The sequence below is a fragment of the Myripristis murdjan genome, chromosome 8 (assembly GCF_902150065.1).
Source record: "Myripristis murdjan chromosome 8, fMyrMur1.1, whole genome shotgun sequence".
In the NCBI taxonomy this organism is placed as follows: Eukaryota; Metazoa; Chordata; class Actinopteri; order Holocentriformes; family Holocentridae; genus Myripristis; species Myripristis murdjan.
In genome coordinates this window covers 28,761,029-28,785,803 of record NC_043987.1, presented here as the reverse complement: position 1 = coordinate 28,785,803, position 24,775 = coordinate 28,761,029, and the positions used below count along the sequence as shown (strand labels likewise).

General features: G+C 43.0%; 1 protein-coding gene across 1 annotated transcript in view; it reads right to left on the bottom strand.

Moving 5' to 3' along the window:
• LOC115364033 (protein shisa-6) overlaps positions 1–24,775 on the bottom strand; it is an 82,472-nt gene that overhangs the window by 8,561 nt on the left and 49,136 nt on the right. The window contains 1 exon segment of the mRNA XM_074933721.1: positions 427–486. Within this exon segment, the coding sequence (XP_074789822.1) occupies positions 427–486 (60 nt within the window).

Here is a 24,775-nt window from a genome sequence, read left to right as displayed (position 1 = left end):
GATAATCCTTTGATTGTCATGCGTTTTTGTTTTTCATTTTCCTCAAGGCCTTCTTTATCATTTTGCCGCATTTTAATTTCCCTCTAAAGGAAATACTTCTGTCCTTGCAATTGGAAATAGTCTATCATTTCAGTCAGATCTGGGGAAGAATCTCTTGGCTTCCTTCCCAATCTAGAGGCTCTTCATATATCATTTTGGCACCACTAAACAAGTCATATCCAATCACCATCTCGGAAATCTTCCCTAAACTTTGGTGCATGGAGTTGGTTTTTGCCACTGGTACTGTACAAGAATACTGATAAAGACATGGTGAGATCTAGTGGCACATGATGTTCATTTACACAGAATTGGCAGTGTACCAGATAGTTAATCCAAAATGTCATGTGTAATATGTCTGTGTAATAGTTCATAATTGCGTATACTTACCCAGTTTAGGTGTGAGGGCGGTCAGATCCAGGTGGCTGTGTTGATAATCATGCTGATTACCTATTGTGAGAATAACAAAAAAAAAAAAAAAAAAAAAGTTGACATTCAAAATCAACACGATTTGATGGCAAGAAATAACTTGGCTTGACATGGAGCTGTTACTCTCTCCTTTTGCACACAGTATATTTAGTCCTTGACCTTGACTTTAAAGTAAGCCTTCTCTCCGGCGCAGCGCTCCGGAGAGATCGCATCGTCCTGGACGCCGGTATGGTATCAGTTGGCTTTGCCATGCTAAATCCAGCCGGTGGTTCTATGTCCAGAGATATGAGCTGCTTTGATTCAGCCTGTCTGTCTGAAGTGAGCAGTAAACACTGTCACTGCTCAGCTCTGTGTGTGTGTGTGTGTGTGTATTTCTTCTTTTGACAAATCACAGCAGAGCATTACTTTGCTAAAGTGATTGATTATAGTCTTTTAACATGGGACATGGAAACAAATACACCTCAGGGTAATCCATCTCTGCTATAGTTAGAAGGGTCAGCATCAACGAGTCATTTGATGTTAGTGATATCACGCTGTGTTGTTTTTGCACTAAAATGATTAAAGAACAAAGCAACAACACAATAGGAGACCTCCGTCGGTGGGCAGCCATAGGAGTTTGGATCATTTCAGAGTGAAAATATTCCCTTTATTCAATTATGCCTAGTTCAGTGTCACACAGCACAGCTTTCCTCAACAGCAAATGCAATAAAGTGGGAATATTTGATTGCTGTGCCTTATTTGCATTTAAATGCGTTCATCTATCATCCTATTAAAGTGCTAAAGACAATGAAAATCAGGGCACTGATACCTGGAAAGACTCAAATGAGCTCTTTAGAAAGCTTGGAGTTGAAAGACAGCAGGTTGTGTTCTTATTTTGTCAAAGCCCAGTGCCTGTCTTTCAATTATGTTGCCTTCCCAATGGGCGGAAGTGACATTTCTAACAGGAATTTAATTTGACTCTTGAGCAGATCCTGCATGTGGACAAGGCAAGTTGGAAGGGAAATGTCTTGGCGGTGTAAAGATTCATCTGCAGGATGTCGGTGGAGCTCCTTGTTAACATCAGTTGAACTGATATTCAATACAGGAAAATAATGAACACAAAGACATCCTCCGGTAAATGGTCTTAAGTACCCAAATAGCACAGTTACAACTATAAAACAAGGCTTTAGTCCGCTCTCCCTGCAGCTGTACTTTGCTTCCCAATCACAGGTTTGATCAAGGGACCAATTATACTGACTACAGACAGCTCAGCTAAATTACCCTGGTATGAACTCTAAATGAAAGCAGCTTTGCACCAAATAAATAACAGCCTTTTACTATTTGTGTAATTGCAGAAGCCTCAATTTTAACAGCTGAGAAACCACCCACCCCATAAATTCCACACATAAAAATGTACCGCTAGTTTTAAACCGAGGTTCAAAAGTTTACTGGGGGTAATAACCTCGCTAATTTGATTTTCCTTTAGCCAAACTCCGAGACAGGGCTTGCATGTGTGTGATCCAATTATCCACTTAATGTACAATATTTGGATGGTATTGCAGATGCTGCACGGTCATTAGCGCCGAAACAGCTCTAAAGGTAAATCTGGCACTAAGCTGAGTAAACATCATAAAAAAGACATCCTTTAGTTTCTCAGGAGAAGCCCCAGAGTAGCTGCGGTGAGGTAGCTGAGTTAACTACAAAGGCACAATCGGGTCCCAGGACTCTCCGATCTATGAATGTACCCCGAAGTAAAGAAAATCCATGCGCTCCAGCCAGCAAATCTGTGGAGTCTGGTGCTCTCACAAGGAGCCGGTCTCGAATCAGTAAAGCAAACTGAGGCGGTCATGTGGTGGTGCTTATTTACAAGAGAAATGAGGAACTTCACTTTTTTTTTGTTGGTCTTTATGTTTGGTTTTGTTTGGTTCCAAGTTGATTTTTGGGGATTGCTTGGATCTAATAAGTGTTGCACTGATGATACTTAATGCATATTGTATTCATTGTTCACTGATCCTTTTGCTGGTTTTAAGTGTGACCCATCATTCTTCAAACTCCTGCCATTGATGATTTGTTGTTTCGCATCTTTAATATGTAAAGGGTGTTTTTTCATTTGTAAAGCATTCTTCACCTTGTGATCTGCATGCTCCAGTTTTTCCACTTCAGGTTTTTCTGGAGTTTTCTTGACTGATATAAACCGACCCTGTCATGAATCAGCCCAGGGACACTGAGCGGTCAAACCAGACAAAAGCTGTTTTCTGACGAATGGGCTAAAATGAAGGCAGTCAGAGGGCAGCGAGCATGCTCGTTTGGAGTTTGGAGAACTTTCTCCCGTAGGTGTTTTTGGTCCTGGGAGAACGAGAGCTTTCAAACACCTACACTGCAAAAACCTCCACCTTAACAAGCCATTTAGTTTCATATTCAGTCTTAAAAACCTTGTTTTTCTTAGAAACATGGTAAAAATCTACCAGTGAGATCAGATAATCGCACTTATCTCCAGTGCTACTAAACTTTAGTCAAGAACTTTTTGAATCGTCTTGATAGCAGTAGGCTGATCAGCCTTATTGTGCCATGTTTCAACATATTTATACTTGTTCACAGAAACAAAATCATAAAACAAGTGAAAAAGCATCAGAGCCAGGTGGGATTATCTCATCCCACCGGCAGATTTTTGACTCATCTTTAAGAAAAATGAGTCAATAATGATCCTGGTGTAGCTGAGATGTAGATTTCTTTGCAGTGAAATAACCAAGTCAAAGGACACGTGGAAATATGAGTCCTGGTGGTCTTAGAAGTGAACTGTGAACTGAGCTAATTAGAACAAACAGCCCCAAAAACACAGTCGGTTATGAGGGTTTATTCAGACAGAGGTTGAAAAATGAACTGAGATTAAACCATGTGGACCGTCACATGTATTCAGCAATTTCTTCATTTGTCCTTAAGTGATATTAGCACCAGAGAAGATAAATTACAACACAGTGACAAGTCCATCATGCTCAGCTGAATCTCTAACCTGGCTGGATGACATGTTGCTAAAACTCCACTCGTTAAAAACAAGCGACTTTTGAGTCCATGTGACTGGTGTTTGCAGCAAAGTCAACTCTTTTCCACTCTTCTCCAAAGCAAACCTGAGGGCGTGATTGCACTGAGAGATGTGGGCAGGGATGTGCAGCTATGATGCCTCCTGCCTGGAGGGCTTCTGACATTAGACACTAGACACTGGAGTGTCCGTGAAGGCTCTTATATTACCATGAAGTGAGCTGAGTCATAGGTTGGAGTTGCCATCACTTGTAGCTATCCACCCCCTACGCATATCTGTGAACATGCATCTTAAAGCATATGATTTCTTCATGGTTGAAAGGGAAAAAAAAAACCCACTGTGAATATACATCAATATAAACCCATGAGTGAAAACAATGTCAGGAAAACATTAGGAAAACACAGCCTGCAGCTTGTGTGCATGTCTCCCAAACCACTGCTGAGTGTTCTTGGCGTTACATAACAACCCGGTTAGTGTGATTTGGTTTTTCATATCATGGGATGCAAAGGAGTATTTGTGCAGCGAGAGCTCCCACTTTGCCTCACAGCGGCTGATGTTTCAAAGCCTTAAACTGTTGTTGCCACAGTCCGAGAAAGTGGAGCAGATTTCTTTGGATTTTTTTTTTTTTCTTTTCCGGATATCAGTGTTTAACGTAGCATGTATTATCATTTAAAGCGAGGTGTCATGAATCCATTTGACACAGCGCTCAGCAGTACCTCGACGCCGTGTGAGGAAACATACCTGCTAAGCGTTATACATAATGCAGGAGGTATCACTTAAGTGTGTCATGCGGATCGGCCGTAATAATGCAAGCACTTCTGTCCCAAATGAATAAAATGCTTCCAGGTTCCACAGGGCGGACAGAGGGGATCCCACTGTGACCTAGATCCATTTTAAACGGCTCGCTCTGGGGAGCCTGATGGACAGACGCTGGCTATGGCAAGAGCCCATGCCATGTCATTATGCTGGCAGAGTGTGAAGTACCATGTGGACCCGGTGGGGCAGCTCACCTCGCTTTGCCCTTGTGCATGTGTGTGTGTGTGTGTGTGTGTGTGTGTGTGTATGTGTGCGATAGAGAGAGATGGAAGCTCGCTGGCACCGAAAGTGTCTTATCTGCACCTCAAGACTTCACAGGACTCAGGACTGGATGCAGTGGCGGACAAAGAACACAAACCTGAGTCAAAGTGCAGATACTGCTGGTCAAATATTACTGCACTACAAGGGAAGGATACTCAGATTTTTACTTGAGTTAACATAATGGAGTACTTCATTTTATAAATACTTTAAGGCAGAATGAGCAGGATTTCCCTAAAAAAAAAAACATGTATGCACTCATATAAAAATAATCCCTCAGGACTCTTGTGGGTGTCGGCCTTTGGGCAGTGGGTGTGCAGCTCCCAGCCAATCACAGCGCAGCGTGGTGCCAGATTGATAGCACCACATCCAATGGGAAGCTTCGGAAATCCCAGAGGCAGAAGAAAGGAAATGTAGCGAGAGCGGACAAAGCCTACTCCTACTCATTCTGCCTTTGTGTATTAAAGAGTACATTTTCTTTTTTAAATATCAACACATTGCTGCATTATTTTCACAGTGCATTTACAGAGCCAACAAAAAGCAACAGGTTCGTTCTGAAAGAGGACGTCTTGAAGCTGGACGACCAACTTCAACTTTTACATCAAACCCAACTGAGGGCAGGTGCTGTGATTGGTTGTTTCCTGTGTGGCCAATTACATTTTAGAATAAAAAAAAAAAAATGAATAAATAAAACAGCTGACCTTCAAAGTTATGCTTAAAAGTGACGGGTTACAACAACCTTCATAGAAACTGTAGTGGAGTCAGAAGTGCAATATTTGTCTTTGAAATGAAAGGGAGTCAAAGTCAAACGTTTCCCAAAAAAGTAAAGTAAAGTACAAATACTCAAAAAATGTACAGTACCAACCAAAGGAATTATGACAAACCACGTGTTTACAGCTGAATTAATAAATCAGAATACCAAATAACGTGAACAGTTGATATTAACTATAACAAACTAACACAGCAGATTAATTTACCCATGGTTAATGCAGATTGAGGCTGGATTAACATTTACCACCGTGGCTTCAGGAAGCACTGACGCTGCGTTCATGTCACATCCGATTTCCTGTAAATACGAGCCGCTGACTGCAAATACCATTCACGTCAGCCTCTCCCCAGCGGGGTACATGGGAATATTTTAGTGGGCTTTGAACCACTCGGGGTCATAAACTGCGGCTAATAAACAACACAGGGAATCTTCCGGTGTTATTTTTCCTTTGCTGTACATGAGGCCTTTCAATGAGGCCTTTCATATTACAACGTGATCCAAGAGTTCACATTGAAGCCATGCGGTTTATGTGCTTCTTTCAATATGACATGAACGCTGAGTGCCTGCTTGTCTTAAACACAGTTTCTCATGTATTGCATTTTTTTTTTCAGAGGTAATAACACCATTGACCCTGTAACAAAAGTAGCTTTTTTTTGCTGTTTTAAATAACCTATAAACTTGCATTTGTCTCTTTTGCCATCAATTGACACTGGCCTGTATTTTTATGACTTGGATTTTATTTTATTTTTTTTTTCTCAGGAACTCAATTATCTTTGAAAATTTCCAGTTGCCTTGCAGTGCACTGCAAAAACTCAAAATCTTACCAAGATTATTTGTCTTATTTCAAGTCAAAAATGTCTTATTTCTAGTCAAAATATCTCATTACACTTAAAATAAGACATGATCACCTCAGAAGTAACTTGTTTTTAGACAATTGTCTCTTGTTTCAAGTGAAAATTTGCTTGAAACAAGTGAAAATTTGCTTGTTTCATTGGCAAAATTTGTTTCTTGTTTCTAGCTAATTTTCACTTATTTGAAGTGAATTTTCACTTTTTCCACTGGCAAATTTTGCCAATGAAACAAGCAAATTTTCACTTGTTTCACGTGAATTTTTACTTGAAACAAGTGAAAATTGTCTAAAAACAATTTACTTCTGAGGTGATCATGTCTTATTTTAAGTGTAATGAGATATTTTGACTAGAAATAAGACATTTTTGACTTGAAATAAGACAAATAATCTTGGTAAGATTTTGTGTTTTTGCAGTGTGTTCACCACCCTGGGAACTGGTCAAATCAGATCTTGATAATCCATAAATAAATAGTCTAATAACATCAGTCATTTTGGAACTTGCCTCTCAATTTGTGATGCGGTGGTGACAACAAATCAGTTCATTTTCCATATTCAAAACAGACATGATATCAATGCTACAAAAGCACTGCGTGACATTTGCATCAAAACGGTGCAACAGGAGGCGTTTGTCCACTTGTGGAGCCGGAGGAGCCACTCAAACACCAAGTCCCTCCGGCTTACCCAGCGCCACCCGCTTGACCGGTGGTGTTTTTGACGGGAGCAGAGCTTCTCGGAGTCTGCGAATTGCTAACAAGGATAAGCACAGATTTATCTGATGTCTTCTTCAATACGTCAGAAGTAACATCATACAAAGCTGCCGTTATCCTTGCCGTGAAATACAGGACTCCTTGACTTAAGAGACCAAAGACGGAGCGGAAAGCCGAGGGATCCGAGCTGAATACAACAGCCAGGAATCGTGTCTGGGTCCGGGGGGAGAAAAGCCTGCGCTATGAGGCGGATTTGCAGGGAAAAGAAGAGCCAGGCGTCTTGAGCGCTTCATTATCACCATGCAGTTACTTTATCAAAAAAAAAACCATTTGAACTCAATGTGGACCCACAATAGTAATTATAACTGTAAAGTACAGGAGCTGTACAAACAGTCCCTTTGGTAGCACAGGAGAATAAAATGGATCAATGGCAATATGGCTCTTGCTCATATTTCTCATTTCTAGCTAAACTGACTGAAAAAAAAAAAAATATCACTCAAAAATCAACAATCTCTCCTTTTTTTCCAAGACATTTGTGTGAATCATATGTTAAAAAGAAGAAAATATTCTGTTTTTAAGATGATAGTTTCCTAAGAAAAAACAAAATATACACACTGAATATGTTTATGTCAGTGAGGATGCATCAAAGCATTTTAAATCTTTGCTTTTATGTGTGATATAAAAGAAAGGCAATTATCAAATTAGTTATTTTTCCCACTTGTTTTTGTCATTGCTGTTCTGTTTGTTTGTTTGTTTGTTTGTTTTTGGGGTGGTGAATGATTACACTCTGTGTTTTCTCGTAATTACGTTGGTATTTTGGCACAAAGCAATTACTAATAAGCGGGCTGATGAAACGGTTTAATGAAGGAGAAATGTCAAGCTTTGTGAAGACACCACAAACTGGAAAATTACAACTGAGATCCGTTAATGACTTTGCAATTACGAGTCGAGCCTGACTGCTTGCTAGCATTTAATTGAAAGTACACAGAATGCAGAAACTAAATGTTGACATCCTTTCGTGCAGTTTGGGGAGGGCCTCGCGGCACGGCTCGTCTAATTTGACTTCTCACACACACACACACACACACACACACACACACACATGCAGAGACTCACACTTTGATCAGGCAAAAATGTGCATGTTAAATTCAAGGTGAACTATAAATTCACACCGGACCAAATTCGGACGACGTCCCCTCATTGAGGCGGTGCGGCTCCTAATGTGCATGGCAGAGGCGAGGACATCAAAGGACAGAGGACAGGGTGGTTTCCGAGCCAGGTGCTCTCTCTCAAAAAAAAAAAAAAACTCCCCATTTGTGCGGCTGTCAGTGTCCCCGCGATCTAAAGCGCTATTCTTCTCGGCCACATCCATAATGCTGACAGATCTGTGTCTGTGTGTGGGGGGCTCTGAGGCGTTCACGCGGCCCTCCCTCCCGCCTCCCGGGGAGAAGCAGCCAGACAGCAGGGCTGAGGCGACTGGCTTGGCATTACACTTGACGTCTTCCCACCAGGGGCCTCTGGGGCTGAGGATCTTTGTTTCCTCGTTATTGATTAGGGATTTTGTGTTGCAGCTCCTGTGTGCACCATGCTGCGGCGACAGGCTTTTTCCAGTCAAGTAAAGGGGCCGACTTTGTGACTTCTCAGGAAGAAAACCCACAGCAAAGTCTGACCCTGCGGACCACAGGGGCAGGGATGAATGGACACTGGACACTCAGAAAACCTAATTTGTCATCTATAGTGCGCATACGTGTGGCGGCATCAGGAAACAAAATGTGCAATTTAGGAGAGGCGGCGATGAGAAAGTGCCGGCCACCGAATGGGAGTCTTTATTTTTAGTTCTAATGATAATGTGCGGCATGATAGCGAGAGAGAGGCTGTAGAATTAAAAGCAGCGCCTACTCGGATTCATGACTAATGTGGATTCTTTGTCGACGCCTTTCTCTTTAATGGGAGTTGTGGAGAAGCGTCAGCCCTCATTCATTCTAAAATAGACCCAGATAACCTTGGTGTTCCTTGACGAAGAGAGGGGGAAAAAAAAAAAAAAAAAAAAAAACTGAAATGCCATCAGTGTCTAGCCATTTAGTGATAACTCATAGAATCTTTTATGAGGAAGCTGTGAGTAAGTGGGTGTTATTTTACAGCCATTTCCGGGAGTGAAGGATTTTTTTTTTTTTTTTTGGCTCGGTAGCACATGTCTTTCTCTGTTGCTTTGTGCTCTTCACACTCCTGGCACTTTGACAGAATTAAAGGAACAAGTGCCCCTTTCTTCGCAGCCTCGTGAATAGCGAGTGATGATTAAAACAGATAATTGTATCTATTTACATATAAATGTTATTGATGCTTGTCCTACCGCGCTAAGCCGCCTTAAGCCACTGCAGGAGCTGTTTGACATTGATCTTGTTATAATCTATCCATAATATTTGGATCCTCCATCTGAAGTTACCTAATTAAATGAGCTTTCACGACAAGTAAACAATTGGGGATGATGATGCTAATTAATAGTGGCTGAACACTGTGAGGCGGTACGTGTTGAGACGCTATTATTGCATTTGTCTAATGGTGTTTATTTGGAGACTTATGATTAATACGGCACCATCAAGAGCTGGAGCCGGATCCGTGCCTCCGACGGTGGCAGGCTGAGCGAGATAAAGGGACAGCTGTACCCCGCGCTGCCGGAGAAGCCACAGGCCTAACTGATTAGGTGCTTTCATCCATAATATTGACCACCCTGCCACCAATCTCAAATGAACACTCGAGCGGTTATGCCAGCTTTCATTAAAATTTGTGCACAGTGGGTCCTTGGGAAACAGCCGAGCGGACCCAAATGGTCCCGAAAACCGGAAGGGCTTTTAAACGCTGTATCTGCCGCGGATCTGGAATAATAAATCGTGACACCGCCGACAAGCAGCAGCAACAGGCGACGCATCAAAATTGGAGAACGCTAAAACAGACAAACCGAGCTGCCGAGCGCATAATCAAGTCTGCTGATGTGTCTTCGGGCAACGCGTCTTTATCTCAGTGGCTCTGGCTAATGCCCCCCGGGCGACGCTGTTAAAAATGATTGCTATCGCGCCCCGTGTCAACATGCCCTCCAGCCAGTCGAAGGTGGCGCTGGCTGCTGTCGTCAGGGCCGCAGACGCCGACTAAAGTTGGTATGTGAAGACTTCATACTGAGGCGTCTTATTAAAACTTTTGCTTAAAGCCCCCAAAAGTCTCTGGGTGACTTTTGAAACGGTACTGTGCCCGGAGCTTCCTGATGGTGCGGAGCTGCAGAGCGCTCGCCTCTCTCTCTCTCTCTCTCTCTCTCTCTCTCTCTCTCTCTCTCAGGTGGCTGGAGCTACGGCGCCGGATAGGGCTGAGGCTCCGGTTCCTTTGACATAATAATCCTGATATAATGAGAAATCTTCACTGGTACCCTCCCCAGCCACAGGAGGCCTGAACCGGGCCAGCAGGGCTAACTATGCACGTCTATAACACAAGGTGGATGGGGCTGTTTTTTTAAATCATCGATGGAGGCAACAAGATAAGAAAGGAGTGGAATTATTGTTGCTCTGGGGAAAACGAAGATGTATGAATAATGATTAAGCCCTGCAGTGGAAAAGGGGCTGATGTTGTTCGTAGGTTGCACCGAGCAACATCACCTTTCTAGTGGTATCACCCCAAAAATGAGTCTTCCAGCCCATCCCTCCTCATAGTGCATAGTGCACCTTTAAGATAATACAATAATGATGCATTCATGTCTATAATGGCATTATGCCTGCCAGCCTGAGTGTTAAGTGATGCTCAAGTGTTGTGAAGGATGAGTCTGAAAATTGAGAAGGGTAGTCATTTTCCGGTCTACAACTGATATTAGCCTTGTCAAGAAAATTCAACGAAATGTCTTCTGCGAGTAGAAATCCCTTTTCGGCGTCACCTGCAGACGGCGCAGGCCTGCAGATTGCAAGAAACGGGAATTCTCAGAGCCGCGGCCCGACTCTGGAAAGTCGGAGAAAGTGGGCTGCAGCAGTCGGTGCAAAATTCATGGAGTTCAGCAACTAAAAAACTTTGGAGCAGGGTCGAGCCCGTCCACCACATCTTGAAGCCGAGTCCCAGTCCCGCCCCAAAACTGGCTGACAAGACCGGCGCCTGGAGCAAAATATGGAACTGCACTATACTTACATATTAAATAAAGATGAACAACTGACTGGCATCAGCTGCAGTGTGAAAAAGTTGCAACGAAGATGTCAAAGTCAAGTCTGATAGTCAAAAAATCTTACCGTCTGTTTCAGAAAATGTGTTTTTTTTGTTGTTTTTTTTGTCTGATTACGACTGCTGTGCGATTTCAGTACCTGTGACTGGGAGATGAACCACTCGACCGGATAATAGTAATGATCTGTGTGTGTATGTGTGTGTTCACGACCGGTTGCTTGCCTATAAGATCAATACAACCTATAGAATGGGCTAAAGATCCATTAAGCAAATCACAAAAAAGCAAATAGCAGAGGTGAATAGTGCATTGTCCATCTGCTCTGTGTTTATGCTGTTAAGAAATGCATTAAACACGTATTTTGCTCCACTTCAAATCAAATGTGCAAACTCTCATGAAAGAAGGGAAAAAAAAAATGAATGAAGGTGCATCTATTCAAGCTCAACTCCACCTCAAAACAAGCGTAAAAAAAAGCTCCGTCCACACACAAGTAGCGCTAACCAGAGATAAACGCCTATTTTTTTTCCTCCTCTCAGTTTCATCCTCTTCCATTCCTTCCCGCCAGCTGCAGCTAACAGCACGCTTTACCTATCAAAAGCATAAGCCGTGGTGTGTGCGGGAGACCTCCCTCAGCTCCCAACACTCACCTCCCGTCACTTTGGCACCGCTGGACACGGGCCGCGATGCTTTTTTCTCACCGTGCTCGCTGTTTGTGCAGCAGCAAGAGCCGCCCCCCCCCCCTCCTGCGCTTTTCCAGCCACTTATCCCCGTGCATATATCAAGGTAATAAGTACTGTGCAGTCACGGGGAAAAGAAACTAAAACAAAACCAAAGAAGCTAAATGACTTGTTTTTCGGCAAGGTCTTTGTTCTCTACGGGTGGCCGCGGTTGTTGGTCCTCTTCACAGCACTCAAACCGCCTCTTGTGGCACTGACTACAGGAGTGACAACTAATTATACAACAGCAGGAAAGCGGGGAGCCACACTGTGCACTGGTAACTTACTATAACTTGGTAAATTTACTTTAAAAATCCCCATTCCTTTTGTTTCCTCATGCATGAAATAGGATATTCATCTTAAAATAAGATATTGACTTGAGGCAGGTGGGTGCTGAAGAGACGGATGAAATTACGACGGTGGGAGATGATTACGAAAACAGACACATATATTGCCGGGAAATACTGATCAAATGCGGCGCTGCTTTCGGTGGCCTATCGCGGCTGAGATGTGAGGTGAAATCCGATATCGCAACATGCTGTGGGATTTATCCCGACGGGTGCGAGCGAAGCCGAGACACCGGCTGACAGAAAATGATACTTGTTATTCATGGAGGAAGAATAGCTGTTAAGAAGTCTGGGATTTTGGGGGGGACAGTCCTGAATACATAGCAGTCAAAGCAACCGGGGAGGGAATAAGTCAATCAATCAGAAGACAGTACCTCTCGCCAAAAGCTGAAAGGTTAAATCAGAAAGGCTGAGATCAGATAGGGGCCGGAAGAAACAAGGGAGATAAGGAAACAGGTGAGTGGCTGGAGATGAAAGGGAACACTGAAAAGGAATGAATAGGAGTGCATGAAACACGGTGAAGTGGTTGTAGGGTCTTTGTATCGCCGCATTGAAGAGCTGTCAGGATCATACAGAGGAGAGGTCAGCCGACAGATAAGGACAGAATGGGCGGTCGGTCGCGCGGAGGTGAAGGAATCCCCCACAGTGCCAAACAAAGAGAATGAGAAACAGATGACAGTGAAGAGATGCGACCCTCCACGGGACGCGAGGCGTTTCCTGATCTACATAACATCAAGAAGGCAGAGATGAGGAGTGAGGAGAGTGCCGCTGCAGAGTGGCACCAAAGAGGCAAAAATCAAATTGGATATGTATGACTAGGTCGGAAACTGGAAAACACGAGACCGGCTACGAGGGGCTTCTAAGCCCGACGCCGTTGCTCTTTAAAATCACGAATAAAGAAGAGCCCGCTGAGCTCCGTTCCTGCTGTTAACTCCCCACACAGCCGGAGAACAGAGATGAGAGAGAGGGTATATCAGGAGAACATTTTAATTTGCTTTGGTTCAAATCAGGGGAGTAGCTGATAGTTGGTTGCATTGTTTATCTGGTTTGGTTTGGTTTCACGCAGCAAAAAAAAAAAAAAAAAAGAAAAAAGAAAAAGAAAATGATGCAACTCTTAAGATTCGAAATCAAAATAAGCCATGTAGGAGCCATGACCTCATGAAATGGTGAGGGTCAGACAAATATTGTGAAGCTGAGGGGTGGAGAAAGAAAATTAGTTTCTTCTAAGACCGTTTTTTTTTTTTTTTTTTTTTTTTTTTACCCCTCTCTCTCGAAAGCAGCGTATTTCGTCCCATGATTCATTTTGTTTCTTATGTTGTTAACTGGCAGCTGCTTCCACCCAAAAACGCAAAACTTCTTGTTGCTCAGTTGAATCTGTATCGGATCATGTTCACACCACAAACAGTCTGGTTGTTTGGGTCCGTATCAGGCGTCGATGCAACCGGACCAAACACGGCAGGTATGAAAGCACCTTCACACACTCTTAATAAAAGTTTAAAGTGGCTGTGGCCGCACCGTACCACTTGTAGGTGGCTAGCGGCCATTTGGGAATCCGGAGTTTGACTTGAGCGCTCTGTTTGAATGCTGTGCCCCCGATGAAAGCATTTATTTTATGAATTAATTGACTTATTTTTTAAAACTTGGTGGGTTTTTTTTTCACAAAGAGTGCCTCGCCTTGGCTCTCCTTGTCAGAAAAACGACTTCCCATCCACTCATCTCACTCATTTCCATCTTCGGCTGCTACAAAAAGCAATCAATCGGACATGAAAACCCTCTGAGGGGCCTTGTTTTTCTAAGCAGCGGTGAATGAATAACACTTATAGCTCCTGCAGTAATGCTATTTCTAATGCCATCACCGCCTCCTGCCACCTTTAACCGCCGTCTTCTTCAAAAATGCTTCTTTTACCCCGGTCGATACCTAATGTGTAGATTCACGGGTCGAGTTTCCGAATGAATTGGCCCTGCAAAGCATTTTGGAGAAGCCCCGCCCGGCTCCGCTCTCTGCATTGGACCAGGCCTCCTGCCGACATCTTACAGGAGCCGTGCATCCTAATGAAATCTTCACATATGCAGTTGTTGGAGGCGGGAAAAAAAAAAAAAAAAAAAAAAAAAAAAACGTCCACCAGCCAGTCATGATTTGCATTAACTCTCTCCGTATGAAAGGGACGTGCACGAGAGGACCTTGCGGTGTTCATTTACAGATGGAGATGAATAGGAGAAATCAAACAACAATTTGCGGGATTGATTTGTTTGGAGCAGCGTCGTGCCTGCGAGTGTTTCACGTGGCGGAATAAATGAAGTCCCTGCCACCTCTTAGCGGTTCTCTTGTCTTCCATCTGAAGACTCCTGCTGTCAGGGAGCCTCACTGAGTCACATTTCGATCTCTCCTTTGATGTGTCTCTCCGCTCCCTCCATCCCTCCAACCAAACATATCTCGCTTTTTAATTAGACTCAGGAAAAGATTGTCTCACTTTTTCCCGTGCATGTTTTTTTTTTTTTATTTTTTTTTTTTAATGCATGTGTCGAGCTGAGCATGCATTATTCAGTCTGAATGGGCACTGACTGCATTTACCCAGGCAAAATTGTCTCTGTGTTTACTGCAAATATGGGCCAGTGGCTAATAAGTTGACGATCGCAGAGACAGCGCTTTATATATATATATATATATATATATTTATATAAATATATCAAGAAAAAAATAACAGGAAATTGCACTTCTAAGGCCTGATAGATGAAAACTAAATGAAAACTGAGCATAGCCTAGAGTGAGAGATGAGAGGGGTTGAGGAACTGGGCTTGTGTGGAGTTAAAACACACCTCTGCGTCTATGGGAACAAACAACGTACAGGCACTTCTCACAAGACAGAGTGATGCACTAACAAGCCCTCTGAGCGGCTCATTTTTCTGCCTCTTGCTGTTTGTTCATTTTGGGTGCGAGACACATCCATCTATGGGCTTGCAGGGGTTATGACTTGTTGGAGATGAAATCCTAGCGGGCATAAGACGACTAGCATCTGCGCCGTCTCTCCGTCTCCTGTCTGTGTTAGCCGCTGCTCTTGACAAGAAAACAGAATGAGAAATTCGAGTCAGACGCGGAGGAAACACAAAGGAGAACATTCTGGATGAGGTAATAGCCCATCCAGTTTCTTAAAGGGGCAATAGGTAAGAAAATGTGCTGCCCCATAACGCAAAATGACTGCAATGCATCTGCAGGGGGTTAATAGAGTTGTTGATTAATCCCCGCCGCCTCCTAAGGTGATATAGGCGAGCGAGTGATGCTAAACATTTCAGCTTCGGAGGTGAGAGCAGGGCTGGGCGGGGGGTAATGGCTTACATGAAACTGTGTTACTTAATTAAATTACAAAATAAAATGAAAATAACGCACATAGTTACTGACAAAAATCTTATTACATGTAAAATGCAATTACATTAACTTAAACGGCATTAAAATGTATGAAAATTACATCAACTAATCAAAATGTTGCTGGTTACAAAGGGAATATATCCAAATAACTTCCTGCTTGAGTAAATATTTTGTTTGTTCTGCTGCATATGTGTTTCTGCTGATCTTTCCCAAAGCAATCAATCATATGTTAGACCTCCGATATCATTTATGCAGCCTTTTGGTTTACATTCACTCCACTACAATATGAAAATAAACTTTCAGAGACTTCAAACTCCCTTCACATCAGTACTCCATCACCATAATAAAGTCCTCCACATTAGTTTTCCTAAAAGCAGCAGCACCGTTGTGTTTTGATGACTTGAAATTGGGCGTAGTGATCTCTCTCTCTACTGGAAAAAATAGTCCCCGGGGAAACGTTTGCTTTACACAGCCAATTATCAGCTCTGTGGTTTATGAACGGTGACGACTTTGTTATCCATGGAGACAGAACATGATAAGGTGGCTATTTCGGCCAAAAATGATAATTTGAAAATCAAGGGGTTTTATATTTTGATTAATAGGTTGGTTAAGAATGGTGAGCTGCAATGTAAAATGTGGGTAAATGGTAATAAACGGTGCAAACATTCAAAATCACCGACATGGTCCTTTAACAATTAAAGAGCTCTTCTCGTTCTTTTGGCTGAAACTGCAAGAGGCTTGTTACAATTTATAGTAAAAAGCATTTGCTCGCTAATCCTTACCTTCAACCTGGCTAAGGGCCCGCAGTGAAATGGTACGATGACACTGCAATCTTCATTTTACGTTCCGAGTACTGTTGCTGAGGTTTACAGCGCCTCGTTTCATTTTTAGAACTTTTCAGCCTTTAAAAAAAAAAAAAATGTAATAGAAAAGCGGTCACACACTAATCAAAAGCAATGAATTGCAATGCTTTGATGAAGTAATCGAAAAAGATATATCACTCATCACATCTTTAAAAGGGTGACTAATCTGTAACCGATTATATTTCAAGAATAACCTTGAAAAGTAATCAGACTGCCTCACTTTCTTGCCAAGGAAGCCACTCTGGTATTTTTCATGTTGATATATCTCTCCTTTAGTAAACACGGATCTCCGCTCTAATTAGTTAACTTCTCGATTATGGAAATTATTTGTGTCAATTACAGGCCACCGTAGATCAAGGGGGTGGAGGGGGGCGGGTACCAATCTGCGTCACAGACGTGTCGATGTTGTCAACGTGGCAATTCTTGCTCATCGCTGATAGAGGCTGATAAAGGTCACAGATTAACTTCATGCCCCTTTAAAATCCCGCGGCTGACACATCAGCGAGAGGCTCTTCAAACAATCCAGGGAGGGCGAGATTTAAACTCAATTACAAGAGGTCTTCAGCAACTTCACAGAAACGCTGATCAGAAGTGCATGAAATAATGAGTCTGCTATGAACTGGTGGGCCCCTACTTCCTGCTGACATGATTAAAAAAAAAATCTATTGTCACCTTAGTGGACTAAAACAATCAAAGCACAGATATGGAAATTCATCGTTCATCATTTCCAGGTTGCAATATTTGATGTGATTTGATTCGAATAGCAACAGACAGGAAATACCCACATTTAGACGAAGCCGATCTGGAAAGAGAGGAGCGCGAAGCTGCTGAAACGCCGGGGCCCCCAGATACAGGCACGAATAACAGGACACAGTGGGGAACGTGATTTCAAATAACATCGTGCTAATTAAATCCCTCCATAAGTCTGGCAAAAGCTATTAAATTGACTTCAGTGAGAATGCGGTGTTGCTGAAATTGCATTCGTCTGAAACACATCAAATAATAAAATGGTGATAAGTGGGGGGGGGAGGGGAGAAAAATCAGCTGGGTCAAATCATCAAGTTAATTTTGTATTCTTTTCCATCATAAAACGGAGTGTCTCCCTTTCTAGATTGTCTCAAAGTTGAGTAGAGATCCCTGATTGAAGACATTTCCTGTCAGGATTTCACAGGCGAGTCCTAATAGATGAATGAAAGTGAGAATTATTTGGTATGTATTTGATTTCAAAACCGGCATCATCATAATTCTTGCACTACACCGATAACCTCAAGTCCAAATAAACCAAAGCAAAACTCAATTAAAGCCCAAACTCTTGTCTTTTCCAATTGACGACATTTTTGTGACATTTTTCACCATGACGAGGAGGTGAAACCACACAACCTGAATGAGAGCTGAATCAGATTATGCGGACATTTTTATTTGACCTGCCGCCATTACAAAGAGCTGTGTGCCGTTGTCGCCGGCCAACTTCTGCATTCCAGTTTGGTGGAAACTCTCATCGCCTATCCGCTACTTTCAGCGAGCAGACACAGCGCCACATCGTCTCGGTCCTCAAGAAAGTGTGACACACTTTATGCCCTATATGTGCGCTGTCTCTGCAGCAACTAACCACGAATGCATTTTTTTTTTTAATTTTATTTTATTTTATTTGAAACCAGCCAAATGACCACAGCAAACAGTTGCATGGCGGTTCTACTCCATCCGAGTTCTGCGGGTGCAACAATTGTCTCGGGCTCACTCCTTCAGTCTGACAGAAATGGATTCTTGAGAAGGAAGAGGGTGAACTTGAGAAGGAGACGGACTACCGTTAGAGGGCAAATGAGCCCGCCTGGGAAGTCTTAAAATACCCCTTTAACTAGGGCAGTGCATGGAGGCTCGGGGTATAGCACTGTGCACACTGCACAGTGAACCTGTCCACGTACTGTGCATGGGACACAGGTTACATAACCAGCACAGGACGCCGCAGGATTCAGCGCGGTGGGGGGTTGGAGAGGTGGAGAGGTGGGGTTGGAAGGGCGCGATGGGCGATCAGAGCCGTGATTGGCGCGTTGTGGTCTCCCACTTCCACGTGAAATTACCTGCTGCACACCAACCCGGGCGACTGGGCCGCACACATGGAGCAGGCACAGAATGGCCCCGGGGGATTTAAGCCGGAGCTTCCATTTTGCATTTTAGCAAAGGCCAGCAAAGCAAGTTCTGTAATCGGGCCTTTTAAAACAACCTGATGGAACGTGGTTGGTTAAAGATTCATGGGCCCTATATTCACAGCCATCCTTTTCATTGATGAGGTCTCCAGCAAGGGATTACGGGAGCCTTGCATATTGTTAAAAGTAAATTGGTGCCTTTCAATTCTCACAATATTACCGGCTCTGTCCGGCGCATATAATGAATTCCAGTAATGAACTGGCCTTATACAGGAGAGTACAATATAAATTGTAAAGTGTTGTACTATGCAGACCACATTTGTCACCATTACAGCCAATATTTGGTGACTGCCACAAGATGAATGTGTCCCTGGGGAACAATGAAGGAAGCCTGGTCTAATCTAATGTGAGTCATGATAGTCTCTGAGGCTGCTGTAGGCCCAGGTAATGGTCTGCATTACACAATGCAATAGCAGCCGGTCTCTATCATTTCACCTTGCACCTACAGTGTGTGGACTCAGTGACTCCACGGTACAAAGGCATCAATATCACCTCGAGAACAACAAAGCACAAAGATTAGGATTAATAGAAGAAAAAGATGACCTGCGTGATGTGCACCACACCTGCAGCCCCAAACTGAAAACGGTAATGATGGGATAATAGAGTTGTTACTTACTTTTCAAAATACATCTCAGAGTAAGATAATAATCACCCGGTTTGATATTGAAATGGAACAGAGACATTTAGACGTTCTCTCTGTCTTGAGGCGGGACTGACCCAAATATTAAGTTAGACAAAAATCATCTTCTTTTCTATTTGCCGTGGTTGTCTCCTGTGATTTGGTTCAACATGGAGCCACTTCAGCTAATTGGAGACTTAAATTGGAATCATGCTCCCAGTAACCAAATCTTTGCCCAAACCGCATCCCTGCTCAGCCACTGGAAGACAAATCACAGTGACATGCTGTAATTAAGATCAGGCTCTGCTCCATCGTCCGTTAAAAGGCCTTTATGACTCCCTGATATTTCTGCAGGGGTTGATTGAGTTGTTCATCGATACCAATGACTCCGTGATTACTTGGCTGACTGCTTAGATTTCCAGCGTTCCCGGCTCGCTCTCCGAGTCCGTGCGAGTTTTTCACGCCCCGCTCGCTGAAATTTCGAGGCACGCGTCAAACTGCCACGGCGCATCTCTGCAAACTCCACTTGATTTTAGGAGCATCAATAGAAGACAGTTTTTTTTTTTTTTTTTTCATGGTTTCTGGAGCCGCAGTGCTTCATAGGCAGATCAGTGTTATGATGCATACGTTTTGATAAATTTCTAATTTGCTGTCATACATTACAGGGCGTTTTATCAAAGTAGTCTAAAACCAAAGGGTGCAGAGCCCTGATGTGCCTGCAGCATCCGTAATGTGTGTTATCATATACAGATATGCGATTTAAAAGTGATTATACATCCTATATAGATAGGGTTTAAGATGTTCATTGACTGTACGACAAATACGAACGCTAAGTGGTCGTCCATGCATAATGAGCACTCTATATGCCGGGTTATGGAGTTCAAGCCATGCTGAAATATATTATCCATATTGCAGATGCCAGCGCCTCGGTGTAGACCGCTCAAATCGTCCGCCTGCAGTGTGCCAATGAGGTGCGCTAGAAGTCGAGCCCGGTGCATTCAGGCCTTAAAAAGTCAGATTACTTAATGCCCCTTTAACCCTGAGGTAATGAGAATGTGTTTCATGTATTAAACATTTTCAGCCAGCTGGACTTTCCAGAGATGACAACCGCTTGTTCGGGTGATTCATACTGTGTGCTCTGAATTTTTGTCCTTCCACCTCCATACAAGTGATTCCGGGCACAAACAACCCTAAACCTTCCTGACCGTAGAGCGTTTGTTTTCTCTGACAAGTGCTAAGGGACCCCCCCACTCCTCCCCCCAAGCCCTCTACCTCTCCACCCCGTTTTTACCCTTGAATCCTCTGTTTTCATAAGAAGCCAACAGGAACCTTGTCAACAGGCTCAGACTGCTGAGGCAGGATGCCGCAGGGCTTCTCAGCATCTACAGCCCGTGGCCAGAAGGATATTAGCATGCACAGAGAGTATGAGGTTTATGTCCACATCACACCATGTGTGCGCATCACATCCAACCTCCCTCTAGTCCAACAGACTACAAGCAACTCAATTTACAAAGGTGCGTTGCCATGGCGACGCGTACAGCCTGGCGATGATGACATTGTTCGTCAACTGTATAAAGCTGCATTTGGGCTTTTTACCCAAATCTTCATGCGGAGTTGCACACACACACACACACACACACACGTGCGTTTTATGTGGATATTTTAAAACATGAGAAAGCGAGAGAGTTGGAGACTAATGTAGTAAGTGTGCGAGTTATTAATTCAGCGTCTCATCTTGACAGCGCCCGTGAATATCACAGCAGAAAGTAGGCCATGAATACCGAGCAAAGATCATGTAATTTTCTGAAATGAACACAGTCGGGGCAAAGGGCAATAAAGCAGAGACACACCTCTCTGCTCACTCTCCGTAATGGGGTCAAGTGTTAAATATGCCAGCTCCCTCTCACAGCAAATTTCATTTCCTTTCTCTTTGATTTGGTTATCTGAGCTCCGGCTGCATTGCGTCTTATTGGCAGCCGGTGCTCTTAAGCCTCTCTCTCTCTGTCTCTCTCTCTCTCTGTCCTTGTGACATTTTAATTGTCACAATAGCTGCGATCCACCTCTACTGAATAACACCCTTGCCGGGGCAGCATCAGTTAGCGGAATATCATTTTAATTATAATTAATAGCTCTCATCCCCCTTGCAAAAAAATGAGAATCACTTTACCCAAAGTCACCGGCAAACAAAATGTAATGCGTGGATTAGGTCTGCTTAATTGAATCAAAGGCAGCATGTAAAAAGATAATTACAGATTTTCTTGAAGCTTAAGATACGGGAAGGTCTGGAGACAGAAAAGCGAGTGAAGGCGTGATAAACTAATGAGTTACGGACAATTTCTGGGAGCTGATGAGAGAGCTGGTTAACCGCAGTATGTGCAGGCCAGCCAGTGCATGTGAATGGTTAGATCCAGAATACAGTATTTCCCATTAAGTCCCAATCACACAATCCTGCATTTCAGCCCGACTGTGATACATGAGGCAGACTCTAGACTACACAGTGGTCGGCTAATCCCGTAAAGCCAGTGGAGAATATCGTACGAGCATCTGTTTTCCTTCCTCTAATCTTCCCTCAAATGTTTACCGCCTCCGCGTGTCGAGTTTTGCTTTGTTTGCTGTTTGTTTGCTTCGCTGTATGGCGGTGTATGGTCTGCCCAAACTCTGCTTGAGCGTCGCATGCCTTTGCAGTCTAATGAATTCATCAAAACACGCGACGCCTCGTCTCGGGTACCTGCTGACCGCGTTCAGCTGATCGCGGTGGAAAAGCCGAACACTTGGGCACGAATTTATCCGACGGTGGGTGTGTGATCATCTGGCGTGGGTGTTGATAAAAAAAAAAAACTCTGACAAATCTGTGTTTTCTGAGCGACACAAGTACAATACTCACAGTGGAGATCCTGCTAACAGAAATTTAGTGGAGCTCATCATTTGATTTAGGCTCGGGACGCTCATTTCTGTCCAAACTCGACGCAGTTAATGCAGGCTGCAGCATTACCATGGTAACAGCTTGCCTAATTTACCCTGATTACACATGTGGGCGCCTTGAAAATGACCATCAAAAGGTATTGGTTTATATATTGTAGACTATACACTGCAAAAAGTCAAAATCTTACCAAGATTATTTGTCTTATTTCAAGTAAAAATGTCTTATTTCTAGTCAAAATATCTCATTACACTTAAAATAAGACATGATCAGCTCAAAAATAACTTTTTTACTTGTGACAGAAGTGAACAAGTAAAAATTTGCTTGTTCCATTGGCAAAATTTGTTTCTTGTTTCAAGCTAATTTTCACTTGTTTCAAGTAGATTTTCACTTGAAACAAGTGAAAATGGTCTAAAGACAAGTAATTTCTGAGCTGATCATGTCTTATTTTAAGTGTAATGAGATATTTTGACTAGAAATAAGACATTTTTACTTGAAATAAGACAAATAATCTTGGTAAGATTTTGACTTTTTGCAGTGTAGGTAGATTGTTTTAACACACGCAATGTGAACCTGAACTTCATTTCTAAATTTTCCTCTGGGTCAGGTGTCCGCCCTCTAATTTAGCCCAACTCTCATTGATTTGTATAGCCCTGCAGTGTCAAAGAGCTTCAAAATCGCCAAATTTTAAAATTAGTACATGAAAAAGACCCCATCCGATGTTTGACCTCGCAGAAAAACCTCATTATGAAACCAAGAACAGAGACTTGCGACTGTCTGCTGTATAGTTCTGTTTTTAACACTCCACTACTCAGCACCTTAACTGTTTATTTATTATTTATCATCTATATATTACATCCTAGGTTAATATACATTCACACTGTTTTTCAGACTGGAGGGGAAGTGGTGATTCCTTAAGAGGCCGAATCAAGTCGGTCAGTTCCTGAATCCCAGTGCCGGGCGTCGGGTTCTGCCACTTGGTTCTTGGTGTCGTGGTTTCATACTAACTCTCCTTATCTATACAATCATGTATATACTTCAATTCCATCTGTATATTTCATTTCATATTCATTACCATCTGTATATTTCACATCTCATATCTCTTTTTCTTAGGTTAGCCCTTATTGTATATTTTTAGTTTTTAGTCTTTATTGTAAATATTTAGCCTTTATTCTATTTTATTTAACTTTATTATATGTTTCTACTGTTACTGCTGGAACACCAGAATTTCCCTGGTTGGGATCAATAAAGTACACTACTCACAAAAAGTTAGGGATATTCGGCTTTCGTGTGAAATTTCAGGATGAACCTAAAATGCATTATAACCTTTACAGGTGAACTTAATGTGACCTTCTGTAAACTTTTGAATGCACATGTCCAACTGTTCAATGTTTCAGTACTTTTTGCACAAGTTGCTGTTCTCTAACAAGGAGCTTAACGGCAAAATTCACATCAGGTGTTTGATGCTCCAGCTCATCGAGGTCGTATCATTAGGGAACGGCTGCTGGAGACTGGGGTACCTCAAATGGAGTGGCCTGCACTTTCTCAGACCTGAATCCCATAGAAAACCTATGGGATCAGCTGAGTCGCCGTGTAGAGGCTCGGAGCTCTGTACCCCAGAACCTCAATGTCCTGAGGGCCGCCCTTCAAGAAGAGTGGGATGCCATGCCTCAGCAGACAATAAGTCGACTTGTGAACAGCATGAGACGTCGTTGTCAAGCTGTAATTGATGCTCAAGGGCACATGACAAGTTATTGACACTGACATTTTTTGTTGTGGTATACCCACCACTGTTGTTGGCTTTTGTTTCAAGAAATTGTTTGAGATGAGGAAATCACCAGTGTATGCTTCTACTTAAATGCCCTACTTTCATGATATAATATCACTGTAGCGTGAACATTTTACATTTTCCATAAATTTCACCTAAAAGCCAAATATCCCTAACTTTTTGTGAGTAGTGTATATCTATCTAGAAGGCACCTCTTTTTGGCCCGTCGGCACGGAAAGTTGACCCATGAACGGCCTCCCCATCCGGTTCTGCGATGTCGCCTGAATCCCTTTGAAAACTACGGCCCTGTCTGCGCCAAGCCCCACCCGTTTCCACCCGTGGCCTTAATCGCTCCTCCTCTGGCCCAGGACCAAACTTCCCACCAAGTTTCAAGCAAATCCGTCTCGTACTCATCGAGCCGGGCCATCACACAAACCACGGCCGAGTGAGCCGCCATCTTGCCGGAGGTAAACAACGGAGGAGAAAATGTGTGAAGTGCTGCTCCTCTGATCTCCCAACCAGAATAGTTAAGCATGCAACCCAGTTCTATTCCATTTAGCTGCATAAAGTGTGGTAAGTGGTATAATGTCGTGTGGATTAGCAGAAGGAGCATTGTGAAGATTAAACAGGCTGGTGTACAGAGAGAGAGAGAGAGAGAGTGGTTGGTGGGGCACAATACCAATTGATCACATTTTAAATGAAGCATAAACTGCACAGCTCAATTAAGTGTTTATGAACACTTTAGCAGGACTTAGTGTTAGAAATGCGTGCAGAATTAATGGACTCGTGGTCGCTAGGTGTAATTATGTGTGCCGTACACAGTGAATTAACTCCGGCCTCACTCTTTCACCGCGTGCCTCGGATAGGTGCATGTGGTAGCACCGGGCGTCTTGTTTAGCAGTTTTCC